General features: G+C 38.8%; 1 protein-coding gene across 4 annotated transcripts in view; it reads right to left on the bottom strand.

Moving 5' to 3' along the window:
- LOC140141464 (uncharacterized) overlaps positions 1-16,340 on the bottom strand; it is a 106,312-nt gene extending 89,972 nt beyond the window's left edge. For 3 of the 4 annotated variants that reach the window (XM_072163330.1, XM_072163331.1, XM_072163335.1), the window contains exon 1: positions 16,232-16,340. In XM_072163330.1, the coding sequence (XP_072019431.1) occupies positions 16,232-16,280 (49 nt within the window). In that variant the 5' untranslated portion in view covers positions 16,281-16,340. Of the gene's footprint in view, positions 1-163; positions 209-16,231 lie in introns of those variants that run through there. The other variant, XM_072163333.1, reaches the window with a different exon arrangement.
- Between the last annotated feature and the right edge of the window lie 228 nt (positions 16,341-16,568).

Here is a 16,568-nt window from a genome sequence, read left to right as displayed (position 1 = left end):
TGTGGACAGGTATACTAACATGATACATGTGCTCTAACTATTGCCTCACAAAATAAAGACAGTGCTTAATATATAATGTTGTGCTGTTTTAAAAATTAGATATTCAATTGGTACACTAACTACTGGGAACAAACATGACATTATTTGAACATTGTTTACTCACAAATTAAGCCCAACATATTTTCAAAAAGACAGAGATGCAAGTTACTCATGGCCGTTGTCTACATAATGACCTGTGTAGTAAATACAATACACTCACAGACAAATTCAAAATGGAGGCGATTTCTATGGCAACGGCTACAGATAGAACCAACGTAATAGATTGCATCGCCTTTCAAGATCATTACCGATAAAATAATTCGCATTAAAGGTACGGTTTTGCAAGAATAACTTTACAAATATAGAAATACTTGAAATTCAAGTTGAATTCAAACTAAATGGTTATGGTATGTGTGGGGTGAAGGGGTGTAAGGATGCACTGTGTATTGGTGATATCATATCATCATCATCATCATCATCGATCATCTTCAATCATCATCATCATCTTAGTGGTTGAGTTTTGAAAATAGCAGGCATGCTAAAAATCGCACTTCTGGAAATGTTAAAAGGCGGAATATCAAGTGAGCTATTCAATTGCACTTGGTAAGAAGTTTAGAAATTGAAGTGTGCTATAAATCACACTCCGACAGACAATTTTGTGCGATGGTGTGTGATCGCACTTGCACACCTTTATAGACTCATTCCGTTATCATCATCTTTACCATTATGGCCTTCATCATCATAATCAACATCATCATTGTCGTCACCACCACCACCACCATCATCACCACTATCATTACCAACATCATCAGCATCTTCAACATCATCTACTTCATCATCATCATCATCATCATCATCATCATCATCATCATCATCATCATCATCTTCATCATCATCATCATCATTCATCATCATCATCATCATCATCATCATCTTCATTATCATCATCATCATCATCATCATCATCATCATCATCATCATCATCATCATCATCATCATCATCATCTTCATTATCATCATCTTCATCATCATCATCATCATTACCGGCATCATCATCATGAGAAGAAGACTTGTAATGATCAGACTGATCAAGGATAAGGCCAATCAATGAAAGTTGATTCATTTGTTTTCATTTCCCTCTCGCTCCGATGAACCATTTCTACCAATATCTTCATTATTTTTCATATCATCATTCCTTTCACCAGACCTCACTTAACATTTTAACAGTTTCATATCAGTTTGGGAATAACACAACGTTAACAATGAAAGTTTTTTAAAATGCTTAAAAGCAATCCCACACCATGATTCTTGCACTCTTAAAAGCTGATTCAGGTTTCAAACATAATTTTAAAAGTTGCTAATGATTAAGTAAATTTTGGAAGTACATGTTTCTGTCAATTATTTAACTGTAGTGTTTATTTTTTACTTTTACTAGTACTGAAACTGACAGTACAATTGATATTTGACAATTAAAGAAAACAATGAATGATGAAATAGTCACCTTCTCCCATATCAAAAAGTATAAAACTGGAGCCAAGGCATCAACTTTCATTAGCCTAATCGAGCACAAATGTAAACAAAATTTAAAAATAATATAAAAATAAACATCAAAATAAATAAATAAATAAATAGCCTGAGTACAATCTGCTTTTGAATGGTTAATTAAATTTCTTTCTTCCACGTGGAGTGCTTATGATATTGATATCCATTAAGACTGAGCTTGTTCAATGTCATTTTCTAAAGAGAAGCCTAATAAACATGTAAATGGCTTTATTGCGTGACTCTTAAAAATATGTATCCGAAGGGTCGCTTGCACTTTTTTGCCAGCTATGATACTGTATTTCATAAAAAATGCATGCATGCATGGGCAGCATTGACAAGATATTGTAAAATGTGTGCATTGGTTTTTATTGATAGACTTGTAGGCCTATGTAGTACAGCAGGGGTGGATCCAGGGGGCGTGAGTGATCCTCAAAGGACCCCCAAAGGTTGAACTTCGGCATGTTAATGCCACACATTGTGCTTGCAAATGTTTCCCCCTTAGAAGGGAAGGTTTGGATTCTTTTCAGACTCTTATTTTTATGGGATTTGCAGTACAGGCTCGACTTCTAGGCAATTTAAGTTTATCTTTTTCCCTCTCCATTTTCCTCTCTTTCCTTCATGTCTTTTCTTTCCTCTTTCTTCCCCTAAAAGGAGGGGGGTCCCGATCACTGGGGAGCGGGGACCACCTGTATCCACACAGGTCTGTGGCACAAAGCATAATCAAGCTCCAAATCAGGCTCAAATCCAAATTCCAAAACCATACTTTATATCTTTATACGGTAATTACACTTTCATTCTGTTTGAATGCTCTTAACTACCTTTCCGTTCTGACTTAATTGCTGAAACGCCAAGCAAGATAAGCTTGGGATTGGTCTTTGATTCTCTGACAATATTAGTGTAAGTGACTTTTTCACATTTTTGGTCGTTATTTGTAATTGATGGTGACACCTAAGGCCATATCAAATTAATAATCTGATATGGGAAAACAATTGGCTTTTTAAAAAGAATATTACAATTTTGTTCAGTGATAATTATGTACTTTACCCTACATGTACATTTATGTCATAACTGAAAGACTTTCTCTTACCATTATGGTGGTTTCATACTCGATTTTGCTCTGACGATGATTTTGCTTCACTTAACATGATCATGATCATGTAGTGGAGGAAGTTTTTTTTTCAATAACTTCCAGACCCCTACATGGAAGTCAAATGGTGGCACATCTAAAAGTTTGTAGCACAATGGATAATGTCTTAATTGAGAACAATATGGCCTAAAAATGGGCCAAAAGGAAGAAGTACATTACAACATACAACTTGTGGTCAATTTTGTCACAGAATTTTGAGCCAGGGGGCAACCTACCCCCACTGCCCCACTCCCAGTAGGTATGCCTCTGCATGTACATTCACATCACTACTAAAGAGGTGATACAACACCCAACAAAAATCTAGTAATGCTCACTACACAATGACATTCAAGTGTAATCTTTTTATTCATTGGGTCTGGAAAAAGAATTTACTGCAAACTGCCTTACAATACAAACACAGCCAATTTTCCACAGCATATAAAATTTTGTCTTTATTTTGTAAGAAATTGTTAGCATTTCCTCCCTGCACAAACTTGGGGGTGCTACAACCTTGGTCAAAAGTACCATAGTTGGAACACTTGTGTTAAAGTACCGGTATATTTATCCGTATCGGCATATTGGACAAATGTGCTTTCTTTGGTGTGAAATCTGAGCCCTTTTCTACTACTATGTACAACCCTCCCCCCTTCCCCACCAATCAATGTTGAGTGTCTCTAGGCCTATTAGGGCATGAACAAATCAACAGGTTGCAACATTGAATAGGGAAATGGGGGGGGGGCACATTTGAAGCACCCATGCCAAAAGTGTTCCAACAATTTTGTCCGGAATTGTAGTTAAAGTGCAAAACTAAGGTTTACACTTTACTAATTCCTCAGTATATTCTCAGAAAATTAAATACAATTTTATACCCTGATAATTTACAATAGATCTAGATAAATACCTCGATAGCAGCAACTTTCGTCTATCACGCTAGTAAAACACAGCAAGATGTATCTTCCTAATTTCTCTTCCGATTAAAACAATGCGAGCATCTATCAATGCGTACTTAATCCAAGCAAAACAGAATGCATCCAACCAAACGGCATAACTTGTATAATTTGTACTCTACGTTACTTGAACTAATCGACTTTAATGACTGCAAGCAATGATAATTCAACAGATGAAGCAATCACTACAATAGTAATACTGGATGACAGGGTTGCCAACTATTTTTCAACCTGAATCGTGGATCAAATCATTGAAAAGTCGCCCAATTTATCTCTTTTTAAGCCATATTATAATATTTCCATAAAAATAGATTAGGTACCGTACTTATTTCTTTTCCATAAAATGTTGGCTTTTACTCTCAGATATGCCCCCTTTTAATTTTGAGCCGAACAACTAAGAGAAAGCAAAGAAAATAGGAAATTTACTACCAGCGCTGAAGTCGCTAATGCGTATCACTCTGTTGGTTGGCTACGACACGTGAGCAATACGGTCCTTTGATGTATGTATGACCGGCCTGCACACCATACGTACCGTACTGTGTTATGTACATCGCGTACTCGTTGGACTGATATTTCCATTGTAATAATTAAATGACGGTTCAGATTTTTACAAAACTACAGTCACCCAAAATCTTGATTTTTGCAGAGTATATAACTACATTACAAGCGTGTAAAATTTTTTGAAAAATATTAACTTGGGCATCCTCCTCACCATATGTTACAACGGGACATGAAACTACTGAAAGTCGCAGGCCCCCAATGTCAAAAAGTCGCCCAATTGGGCTACCCAAGTGCAGGTTTGGCAACACTGCTGGATGATGCTCCATCGAAGCTGTTGATAACCACTCATCTGATGTATTGCATAATTGCAAATTTTTGCAGTATGTTAATTTTCGCCCTCTTCACACTCAACACATCTAGTCTGTGAAATTAAAAATTCTGCAAATTATTGTTCTATGCATAGGTCTATGCACGAAAACTCAACTGCAAATTTAAGAACAAACGAAAGTGGTAAAAATCGGCACGGTGTGAACAAGTACAAGCGCGAAAATTAAAATACTGTGCAACAGACTTTTTACTAACATTGACCTTCGCAAAAAGTACACATTGTAATTGAATCGTAACAGGAGATTTTCAATCCTTTTCATGGTATTTTTTTGCATAAAAACACTGATAAATAGTTTGATATCATATTAGGCACCTGGAGTTGTGCTTCATGTACAAACCAAATTTAAAGCATAATCATTCTCAACTACTATTTTTCTTCTTTGTTTTTAAAAAAAAAGGCAAATTGGTAAGGACTGATCAATTGTGTTTTCCTGCGCCTTGTGTGACAAAATAGACGGTTGAAGATCTCTTACTAATTAAAAATTAATATTAGGCCTAACCTTACAAAATTTTAAACTATTTTTAAGCATCACCTTTTAAAATGCTCACATATCACACTTATTATTTACATCATCAGACCTTAAATGCCTCAGAGCCTTGAGCTATTTTCAATGGCCGCTTATTAAAACAAGGCGGTTCTCGAACCACGAGTCTCGCCTGCTTTCGCGATCGCCTGCTTTTACGATTACTTTTGGTAGAAGTAAATGAACCTGCAACAACCCATGGCGATTTGCCTGTTCAATTTGAGCTTGATTGAGCTTTGATGATCCCAAAATGACCTTCCAAAAATTGGCTCTAAATGTTGACTGTACCCACCAAGTTTCATGCCCATACAACAGTTTTAGTAATTTGACCTCAGATGACCCCTGGTTGACCCTGAAATGCCCTTCCAAAAATTTGACTCTTAATGTTGACAGTGACCACTTAGTGTCATGCCCATACGACAGTTTTTAGTAATGTGACCTCAGATGACCCCTGAGTGACCTTGGATGACCCTGAAATGACTTTCCAAAAACATGACTCTAAATGTTGACTGTACCCACCAAGTTTCATGCCCATACGACAGTTTTTAGTAATTTGACCTCAGATGACCCCTGGGTGACCCCGAAATGCCCTTCCAAAAATTTGACTCTTAATGTTGACTGTAACCAGTAAGTGTCATGCCTGTCATTTACAGTTTTAGTAATTTGACCTCAGATGACCCCTGGGTGACCTTGGATGACCCCTAAATTACCTTCTGAAACTTTGACTCTAAATGTTGACTGTACCCACCAAGTTTCATGCCCATATGGCAGTTTTAGTAATGTGACCTCAGATGACCCTGTGTGACCTTGGATGGCCCCAAATTACCTTCCTAAACTTTGACTCTAAATGTTCACTGTACCCACCAAGTGTCATGCCCATATGACAGTTTTTAGTAATTTGACCTCAGATGACCCTTGGGTGACCTCGGATGAACCCGAAATAACCTTCTGAAAATTTTACTCCAAATGTTGACTGTACCCACCAAGTTTCATGCCCATCGACAGTTTTAGTAATTTGACCTCAGATGACCCCTGGGTGACCTCGGATGACCCCGAAATAATCTTCCTAACATTTTACTCTAAATGTTGACTGTACCCACCAAGTTTCATGCCCATACGACAGTTTTAGTATTTTGACCTCAGATGACCCCTGGGTGACCTCGGATGACCCCGAAATAATCTTCTGAACATTTGACTCTAAATGTAGATTGTACCCACCAAGTTTCATGCCCATACGACAGTTTTTAGTAATTTGACCTTAGATGACCCATGGGTGACCTCGGATGACCCCAAAAGAATCTTCCGAACATTTTACTCTAAATGTTGATTGTAACCACCAAGTTTCATGCCCATACGACAGTTTTTAGTAATTTGACCTCAGATGACCCCCCCCCCAACTTCGAGTGTGTGGGAGGGGGCCACATGGGGGGGGGGGTGCTAGTGAACATTTGACTCGATGTAGCACCCCAACAGAGACATTTTTGACATAAAAACCCGTTTTAGACATTTTTTTGAAAAATGCTTCCTTCACCCTAAAAAGGTGCTTTTAAATTTTCAGTTTCCTATACTTTTGTACATGAGAGACATTCTTCAAAGTCTTTTTTTGGCCTAATGACTTGGCCTACATGACCGCAATTGATATATGTAATGCGCAACACAAAAACAATATTTCATTAAATTTTTGACCCCCCACTTTGAGTGTGTGGAGGGGCCACATGGGGGGACTAATGTGCATCCTCTCGTCATACTACCCCCTACCACATTATGTTGACCGTACCCACCAAGCATCGTGCCCATACGACAGTTTTTAGTCATTTGACCTCAGATGACCCCTGGATGACCTTGGGTGACCTTGACGCACTAACCAATACAAACTTGTTCTGTCTGGGGTGAAGATGCACCCACCCACCAAGTTTGAAGAATGTGCGACCTCTAGTCTCCGAGAAAATAGGTTTTTGCATTTTATGCATAAATTATGCAAATTAGGTACTTAATTACCATATTTTTCGCTGAAAATCGAATCGGGTTGAGATCCTCTGGTCATACTACCCCCTACCACGTTTCATCATCATAGGGCTTAGGGATCTTACGAATCCCCCAGATACAGCTCCACAAGGCGGATTTCTTCAGATTTCCAACCATATTTGTAGAATCGTTCCGCATAAATTATGCAAATTAACAACTAAATGCGCATACTTTTCGAAAAACTAATCAGGTGATCAGCAGATGTGTATCATAGCTGACACCAGGTTTCGATACCATGCGCCCGACGGATCTTGAGATAGTCTGTCCACAAACTCCGCTATCAATTTGCGCTGATTTTACATAAATTATGCAAATTAGCTATGTTAATTTGCATATTTTCCCCGAAAACATACGGTTCTGAGCAAACTTGGATACCATTCCTCCCACCAGGTAGCGTCGCCGTAAGTCTTACGGTTCCCCAGATACAGCTCCGGACGGACACACATACATACATCCACACACACATCCATCCACACACACGGACGGACAGACAGAAATAGTGATTACTAAGTCCCATCCTGAACAAAGTTCAGGCGAGACAATGACACAATTAAAAGTCAAAATTAGAAATTTACACATCATCTGCATTGCAATCATATTCCAACATATTATCATCTTATAAAAAATAATTCTGCAGCTCGTTTTGGGTTAATACAGTGAGCAGGGGTGACAAACATGTAGCCCTGCAACACTGGCTACTGGGTGAACAATTCCCCCACACTTTTTAGAGAAGAGCACCATTGGACAAAAAGAAATTCGGCAAAAAAGATAAAAAAATATTTCTATTGGTACAAGCTGTGCCCCCCCCCAAACCTGGCTACACCACTGCCCTGGACCATGTCCTGAAATTCTTACACAAAAACACATTCATAGAAAACAAAAGTTAGCAATAACATTACAAGTGTCTTCCAACCAAACTGTCTGATAAATTTGCAATGTAGCCCTCCAGTACAAAAGGTTAGCCTCTGCAAGGCTGTAATACAGATTTTAAATGGACAAACCAGAGAACTTACAGGTTACAGGCCGGAATTGCTATTAGGATTAAGGCATACATGTAGGTACTGTGAATACAAAAGTAAAGGCACATTTATTTGATTTAATTTTACTCATTTTTTTATTTATTTTTACTCATCAGCGATGGGATCTCAATGGTTTTAATAGTTAAAATTAAAATTCATTCTGAATAAAAAACCCAGCAATACGTTGGCACATTATTGATGATCCAAATTACACCCCAAAAAATTGGAAGAGTGAAAATAGTTGGGGCAGGCATATTTTGATACCTTGTTGCTGATAATGATCTTGCAGGAAGTGAGCAACATGACAGTTTCCACCTACACTCAATAATCCCTAGTGTTGAATACAATGACAATTAAGGGACTGTTCACAAACACTTGTAAGGGGGGGCCTGATGCAAAAAAATTTCATCGCAAAAATTTTTCGGGTCCCCCCCCCTTTACAGACCTCAAAAATTACAGGGCCCCCTTTTTGACATGAAAATTATGGGTCAACCCCATAGAAAAGCATATACATGTAAACTTACCTTTTCCAGGAAAATTTGTGGTCATTTTTTCAGGGCCCCCCTTAGGAGGGTCAACAATTTTCAGGGCCCCCTTTTTGCATCAGGCCCCCCCCCAACAAGTGTTTGTGAACAGTCCCAAATGATGATGGAATCGTAACTCTGCACTATTCAAGTGCAGATCTATCTAACCCTGTACGGTCCTGGGTCTATGCAAATTTTTGAGTTTCAGGCATCTGAGGGTTTGAGGGTGCATACTGCTGCCAACCGCTCCAACCGGGGACGTCTCGTCTAATGGCCGAGTGATTTCCCTTGTTAGTTGTCATGATAGTCTAGTGGAAGTGGGTTATTAATACACCCTCCCCACACACACACACACCCACATACACCCTACACACCTCCTATGCACTGCAGATCCTACTATATGTACAAGGAGAATGAAACTGATACATTGGTGTCCACATCAGTGGGGTGTAAAAACTCAATCTGGGTTGATACACGGTTGCCAATGTTTACACGTAGCGGGGCTTGTATTCGCTGTCGTAGTGCATGTTAGTAACCATTGGTTACTGGTTCAAGCCTGGGCTCATACACCTGTTCCGAATTTTGATATGCCATAGGCTTTGTGTTGTGATCATTTCGATCAGTGGTTCGTGACAAAGAAAGCGCGAGCCAGTTGACCTAGCAACGGTCATATTTTAACGTGCACTACGACAGCGAATAGCCTTAGGTCACTGTGTACAGTTTATGTGCTTGTGTAGGCAAGAAAAGCCCAGTAGTCCGGGTCATTACTATATTAGGCTGAGTACATGACAAGGGTTAACATTTGGGTTTATGACATTTTAGGTTAAAATTAGGGTTAGGGATAAAGGTTTGGGACTTTGGGTTATGGTTAGGCTGGTTAGCATTAGGGTTAATGTTAGGGGCAGGGTTAGGGTTAATGTTAGGGGCAGGGTTAGGCTAGGGTTAGGGAAGAGCCTGTGATCAGAGTCATTACTATTTGGCTGAGTGAAACGGGTTAACGATTGGGTTTAGCATATTTTAGGTTTAAGAGGTTATAAATGCTTAGGGCTTCCCTAGGATTAACTTATGGTTAGGGTGAAGTTTAAGGGTACGGATTATTAATTTATTAATTGAAACTGAAAATACCCCAATCTTAACTGCATATTTTCAAAAAACTAACAAAAGTTTATCATTATCAGTTATTGACCTTATACATTAGGCACGGTACTGCATTCCATATCAATATCATCACAAATAGTTTGATTACACGCCTAATCAATAACTGATCGTAAGTACACAAGAAAGGTCAACACGTGTTTATATCAACATGAGATTAGATATCATTACCTTAATATCCAATCAAAATATTACTAATGCAATTATACTGTGATGTGGATCCCGCCTAATATGAATTCCAAACATGAAATTCATCATTGCACAGCCTGTACTCTACTGTACAACATGTGGCAAGCAATGGTGAAATTAATGTTCAGCTTTTCTGCCTGGACTCAGTTTTGGGAAAAAAAGTGAGCCCTGGTTCAATTGAGGGAAGGTGTGTGACACCAAAAACACTTTTTTCTTATTAAACCTACTAGACACTTCATATATAGTGTCAAAGACACTTGGGAAAAATAAAAGCGAAAAATGAAAAAATTACCTAATTTGCATATTTTATTGGTGGCCATCTTGGATTTTTTTGGTGTCGGATTTCAAAAGAGTCCAGACACACAACGAAACATGTTATAAACCTAATTATTTTTTTTAATGAAAGATAAACAATTTTCATATTCTAAAATTTAGTAAAATTGATATTGATAAACAAGTTTATTACCGGTACTATTATTATTAGTCAGCATAAATCACTTGCAACTTAGTGTTTTTGAACTCTAAGGGGTCCAACTACCCCTAATAATCTTTTTGGTTTTTTTTAAAGGGGCCTCATTGTTTTCCTGGCAGATGCAAAAAAAAAAAAACCTCCCTTCCTCATCACTTTCCCAAAAAGGAAGGGATGCGAAACAAATTCTTACTTTTATGTGGCCTAAAGTGGCCTAGACCAGGGGTGGCGCCAAGTTGCGTTTCTGCGTGCACAGCGCTATTTTTTTAGTTTGGACGCAAACTAATTTGTTGCGCCGTGGGACGGTAGAAAATTAGTAATTCCGTGCTTTTTTAAATTGGAAAAACAAATCCCGCTCATTTCAGACAAAACATCAAAAATAAACACTCCAAGAACTGTATCACATCAATCACTCTGAATACCGATCTGTTGAAACAGTGTGCAAGTAAAGGCTCTGTGAATGAAATAGCGCACCAATCGACCCCACTTGCAACTTCAGGATGTCTGCCTTTTGTAGAATGCCTAGCTGGGGAAAACCCATACAGTTTTAACCATGCCAACTCTCCGGGCCGATCTCACTCGGTATACAAAAGAAATCATAAATAATATTCAAGTCATGCCGAGTAAAAATTGGAGTTTCCTCAATACATAAAAGTCAAATGTACTCCTTACTTACAGTACGGTATTTAAATGTTTTAATGTACGTATAAAATATAATGGAAGACAGAGATAAAAAGACTAGTTTGCGTCTGACGTCATCTGTCAATCATCTCGAGCACGGTTTGTTTACAAGTGTCGTATGATATGAGTTGCTGAACGCGGCAGTAAAAGCGGGCACGTTATTGTTAATTTTCCACCTTCAAACATACAAACCATCTCAAAAGTTAGGTCTTTATAGTAGGAAACTTTCTTTCGCGAAGGCACCATGTCAACAATGCCTAGAAAAGTTGCTTTTTGCCTTGTAAAAGTATGTAATTTTTTGCCATTTTCTGCTATTCCTTTTCTCCGATCGGCACCAGATAAATCGACCTTCCTATTGCGCGCTATTACCAATCAAGGATCGGGGGGAATTTGATTGACAGTGACGTCAGACACAAACTAGTCTTTTATCTCTGTCCTAAAAACAGGATTGCAAATAAAAAGCCCCTGGTTTTTGGTTTGCGCCCATATTTAGGATTTCTGGGGGTTCAGGGGTTTTCAGAACCCCTGGTTTTAAAACCTAGTGTTACCCCTGGCCTAGATGCAATCTCACATTTCTCGCAGTGAATCTCACTTTTTAGTGCTTTTCTTGCTTTTTAACAATTCCTACCCGGTACCACAAAAAACTGTTTCTGTGCCGGATGTATGCAGAATTCGGCAACCATTACAATTGATATTTAAGTTTAAGTTTGACCCCGGGAGTTTGACCTGATTTTCCAGCTTGAGTTTACCAAAATGGTCCATTTCTGGCACATCTACAGACTACATGTAAGCAACAACACAAGTATTCTTTATTTTCTACCGGTACTCGAACTATTCAGTATTTAGTGCTTTTCTTGCTTTTAAAACAATTCCTTTTTGACAGATATATTTTCTAACTACTTTGTCAAATCTATGGGACCAGACAAGCACACATAATAGGCCATCATATTTTGAAAACACTTATTCATTACACCGTCACGCCTCTTGCAAACTGGAAGGCCTACATGTATGTGGAAAATTATAACCCGATGTCAAGAAAACAAAGAGGAAGGCCTATAATATAACATTACACTTGATGCAAGCTTGCATAGGCCTACAATAGAGGTATATCCGTGTTCTATAAGCTGCATATCCTATCAGCCACTGCTATAGGCCCTACCTTGTATAGGATTTTCAAAGGAAGTACCTGCATGTGCAACCATGACTGTTTCAAAAATAGCCCGCCAACGTCATGCAAGTAACTCTGAGGTCGTGCATTGAATTGGTCTGAATGAGGAATACTACGGGAACCAGCGCCTTAGAAGTCACACATGACTAACAGGGACGGATTTAAGCAGTGGCCCGGTGGCCCAGGGCCAGTTGATTTTGCCTCGGGCCAGTAAACTTCCAACAATACTGGCCCGGCGGGCCACTAGATTTTTGATCCTGTTATAACTCATATATGAGGCAACTTGATATAATCAGCGATGGACACAATTGGACACAGTTTCTGCCCCACTTTTCACCTGTGTGTAATTTATATTTTTATTTAAAAAAAAAAAATTTTTGTCCATTTCAAGTTTTTATCCTTGCGTTGCAAGCAAGTTGGAAATATACGCCCGTTTTTTCGGCGATGTACCCACATACTATTTCCAAGCTCTTTCATGCTCTATCTGATGATGGTAGCGATATCGCAAATACCACATACTTGAACCTTTTCTTTTGTGAACTTTTGGAACTATAGATTTATTAATTACGGAAGGACTGACTGAACTTGTGGTAGTGACTAGTCTCTCTATATTGAGTACGCTCAGTACAAAACAGTAACAAATGTTCAGGTTTGCTTGAATGAAAGTGGCACCATAGATCCTGGAAAAAGATTTTTAGGGTCCATGGTGGCATAGAATAAAATAATGTTAACACACAAGTAACATGTGTCAAGTTTGGTAACTGGTAGTCTCTAACTTTAAAAGTCGCATTGGAACGTGCAGGTACGTCCGTAACCAGGATTTTTTTTAAAGTGGACTTTTGTTCAAAATTTTGACCTTTTTTGACCGACAAGGACTGAAAACCTTTATTTTTTTGCTTGCTACTTCTTTTTGGCATTTGGCGAGGGGGTGTTCACCGCCTGCGCCCTTGGTTACGGGCATGGGAACATGCTTCTTTATTTGCACTTTTTGCAGCAGAACATATTGAAAAAGTTGGGCCAGTAAATTTATTGCAGGGCCAGTAGATTTGCCGTTTCACTGGCCCGGAGGGCCAGTAGAAAACTGAAACCTAAGTCTGTCCCTGATGACTAACGTGGATAACCACCATCTACTATGATTCTAGTTGCGTTTAAAAGAAACTGTTCATGCTTGGCTTATCCTCGTTGAATGAAGGTCATATTGATTTATGGTTTCCAGAGTTGCCTCCTCTCCAGATCAATGGAACGTTCCAATTGATCTGTTGGACGTCCAAAGGTCCTGTAAACGTATTATAGATGGAAACATATATCGCTGTGCAACGATGCCGGTTCTTTAGTTTTACTGTGTAACTGTACAAAATATTCCTTCAACAGATCCCGGTATGGTAATGGCCTTACATGCAGTGCTGTACGGTGCGACCATTTTAGGCGCATTGGCGACTAGATTTTTGCTGATGGCGACTAAATATTCAATCCCTGGCGCCAATGGCGACCAACTGCTGAAGCTTTTAATCGCCAAAAACAAAACATGCATTCAAGAGTACAAATGTACGCTATGAATATGCATTTATCATCATGTCTCATGGGGACTTCCTGGAAAACATATAGGCCTACTGTCACTGTACATGCTGCGTATGAAGTATGTAGCATTCAATGGGAATATGTAGATCGACAGAGTACAGCAGCTATGAACATTCAACACATGTGACTGTTCAGTTTACGTTTTTTTACCTGGGAGCAAAATTTGGGCGCCTAAATTTATAAAGTTAGGAGCCATTGGCTCCTCAATCAGTTTTTGCACCGTACAGCACTGCTTACGTATGCCTATCTATAGTTTTTCTATCATCATCATCATCAGTCGGCTGCGGAGCAGGCGACTACAAGCTTTCTCCAACTAATGCGATCTTGGGCAAGCGAAACAATTTTGTTTGGCTGCAGCATCCCTTCAGTATCTCCCAGGAGGTGCTGGACATACTGTAAGTACAGTGTGTGCGGCCGTCCTGGTTTCCTCTTCCCATATGGTGGAATATAAAGCGCATATTCTTTCACAGGCTCCCCATCTTCAAGACGCAGTACATGGCCGAGAAATTTAAGTTGATGAATCTTGACTCTGGCAACCAGTGGAGTGGTGTTGGTCAGGTTGTAGATGGTTTCATTTGGAATCCGATCCACACGCTTGATGTTTAACATGACTCTGTAGCAAGACTCGCACCCGTACAGAATGACAGTAACACACGTTGTCTGAAACAGTTTTTCTATACCATTCAGCAAATTACTTCAGCAGTGTCGGTCTGCCTTGTCTGATTATCGCGTAAAAAGAGCAAGGTCATACGTTGCTATGCAGCTTGACCAGCGAATGAGGGACTAATGTGATGATGACGTGATTAAAAAAATAGCCAATCAGAATCCCACTTCCGTTAGTTCCGTATACGCCATAAACTGCGCCAAATTTTATACGACCGCTGAAGTTCTCTGCTCAAAACTATAGTTATACGATGGACAAATACTAACATCAGTTCATTAGAGGCCAACATTACAGTTCCTTGAACTTGGGAAGTTCAAAATCTAATCTCATGATTGAATCATCTAAAATAAGGGGGCTGGCATTTTCTTTAGAAGGGGGTCCCAAATATACTGGGGTCATAAATTTTTGGAAAGAAAAATAGCGGGGGTCATAAAATTTTGATGACCAAAATGTCATGAATGTAAGGAGTCACACAAGATGACCACAGAATATAATGTGTTTATTTTATTCAAATAGACTGATTTCAATACAATTTTAGCCTGTTTAACTTTAAGGGGTAAGGTATGGTGGTGGGGGTCAAAACTTTTTGTTGCCGAAATAGGGGGAGGCAATTTTATTGATGCTGACTTTTGTAAATTTGGAACCCCCTCCCCTTCCCAAGAAAATTATAAATGTCGCAAAATATTAATTAACAACCTGTTTGACCTCTCCATATATTCATACATCGCTCTGCATTCGCTGATCTGTAATCTGTATTTTCATTTTTCATATGATATTTAAAGGAGTATTTTGTGATCCTAGCATCCTCTTTTTATGACATTTTTCAGTAGGTATCCACGAAAAAAGCTTATTCCCAAAATTTCAGTTGTTTTTGATTTTGCGTTTGCGAGTTATGAATGATTATGTGTATTACACTGCTCCATAGACAATGTGTTGTAATTTCGTTCTGGTGAACCAGACAAAAATTCAAATTTCACGATATCTTTGCTAAACGAAATAATCTGCAAGAAATTTTTTGTATATATAAACATTATGTAGCCATAGGTTTCCAGTGTAGTGATATAAAAATCTCAACTTTTTTTGAGAAAAGTGGGGGGATGAGGCTGTGGATCACGAAGTGCCCCTTTAATTAATATATTTTGTGGTGAAAAATGATTACAAATTATGTCTAATTTGCAATGATTTTTGGAGCAACGATTTCTTCGTACCGACGGCTAAGTGTGTATGTGAATGCACATTAAACACATACACAGCACCTGTTGGAACTCCCGGTCGGAGCCGAGATTATTAGAACTGCCTCGGTGGTCCTCGGGCCCCCAAAGTAAAAACTTGCTCCACATTTTCAGGCCGATTCAAATTAAAAAAGATTTGAAGGTTTAAATCTAATGTGAACACGTTATGTTGTTTACATCACTCACAAAAGAATTGGTTGCAATTGACAGGCATGCATTTATGAATGAATGTGTGTCATACTCATGTGTACATTCCCCGGGCATGCCGGGGTACATTCATACATTGGAATGATTGGCCATGTTGACAATTTTGTGTTGACAAGTCCAGTATTCAGACCTTCAAAACACACACACCCGACCACCGATCTCAAAGATATTGGGCAGATACCTTCTTAAGAGTGTTATATATACACACATTGCACTACAAATTAAAATAACATAAAGAAAGTGGAGATATTTACCTTCATTCATATCCACCAAGTCCTCCGTAGGTTTCATTAGATCCGCCATTTTAATGACGTCACCAGCTGAACGAGAATATTGATCAGAGGGGGCTTGACACTATTTTCCTCATGATATAATTTTGTTGAACAATCGGAGAACTGATTGGAGTGTCTTTCTCATTTGTGTGGTGTGTTGCTTACTGCCCTCAATTTGATATTTGGTCAAAGGCTAAACTACCCGCTTTACTCATTTCCAAAATGATTGGGAATTTTTTTATTATTTAAAAAAATCTTTTTACACTTTCGCCTTTTTTGGCACTTTCCTTCTTAGATAATTTCTTTCTTACTCTTCATT

The sequence above is a fragment of the Amphiura filiformis genome, chromosome 19 (assembly GCF_039555335.1).
Source record: "Amphiura filiformis chromosome 19, Afil_fr2py, whole genome shotgun sequence".
NCBI lineage: Eukaryota > Metazoa > Echinodermata > Ophiuroidea > Amphilepidida > Amphiuridae > Amphiura > Amphiura filiformis.
This window is presented reverse-complemented; position numbering and strand designations above follow the sequence as displayed.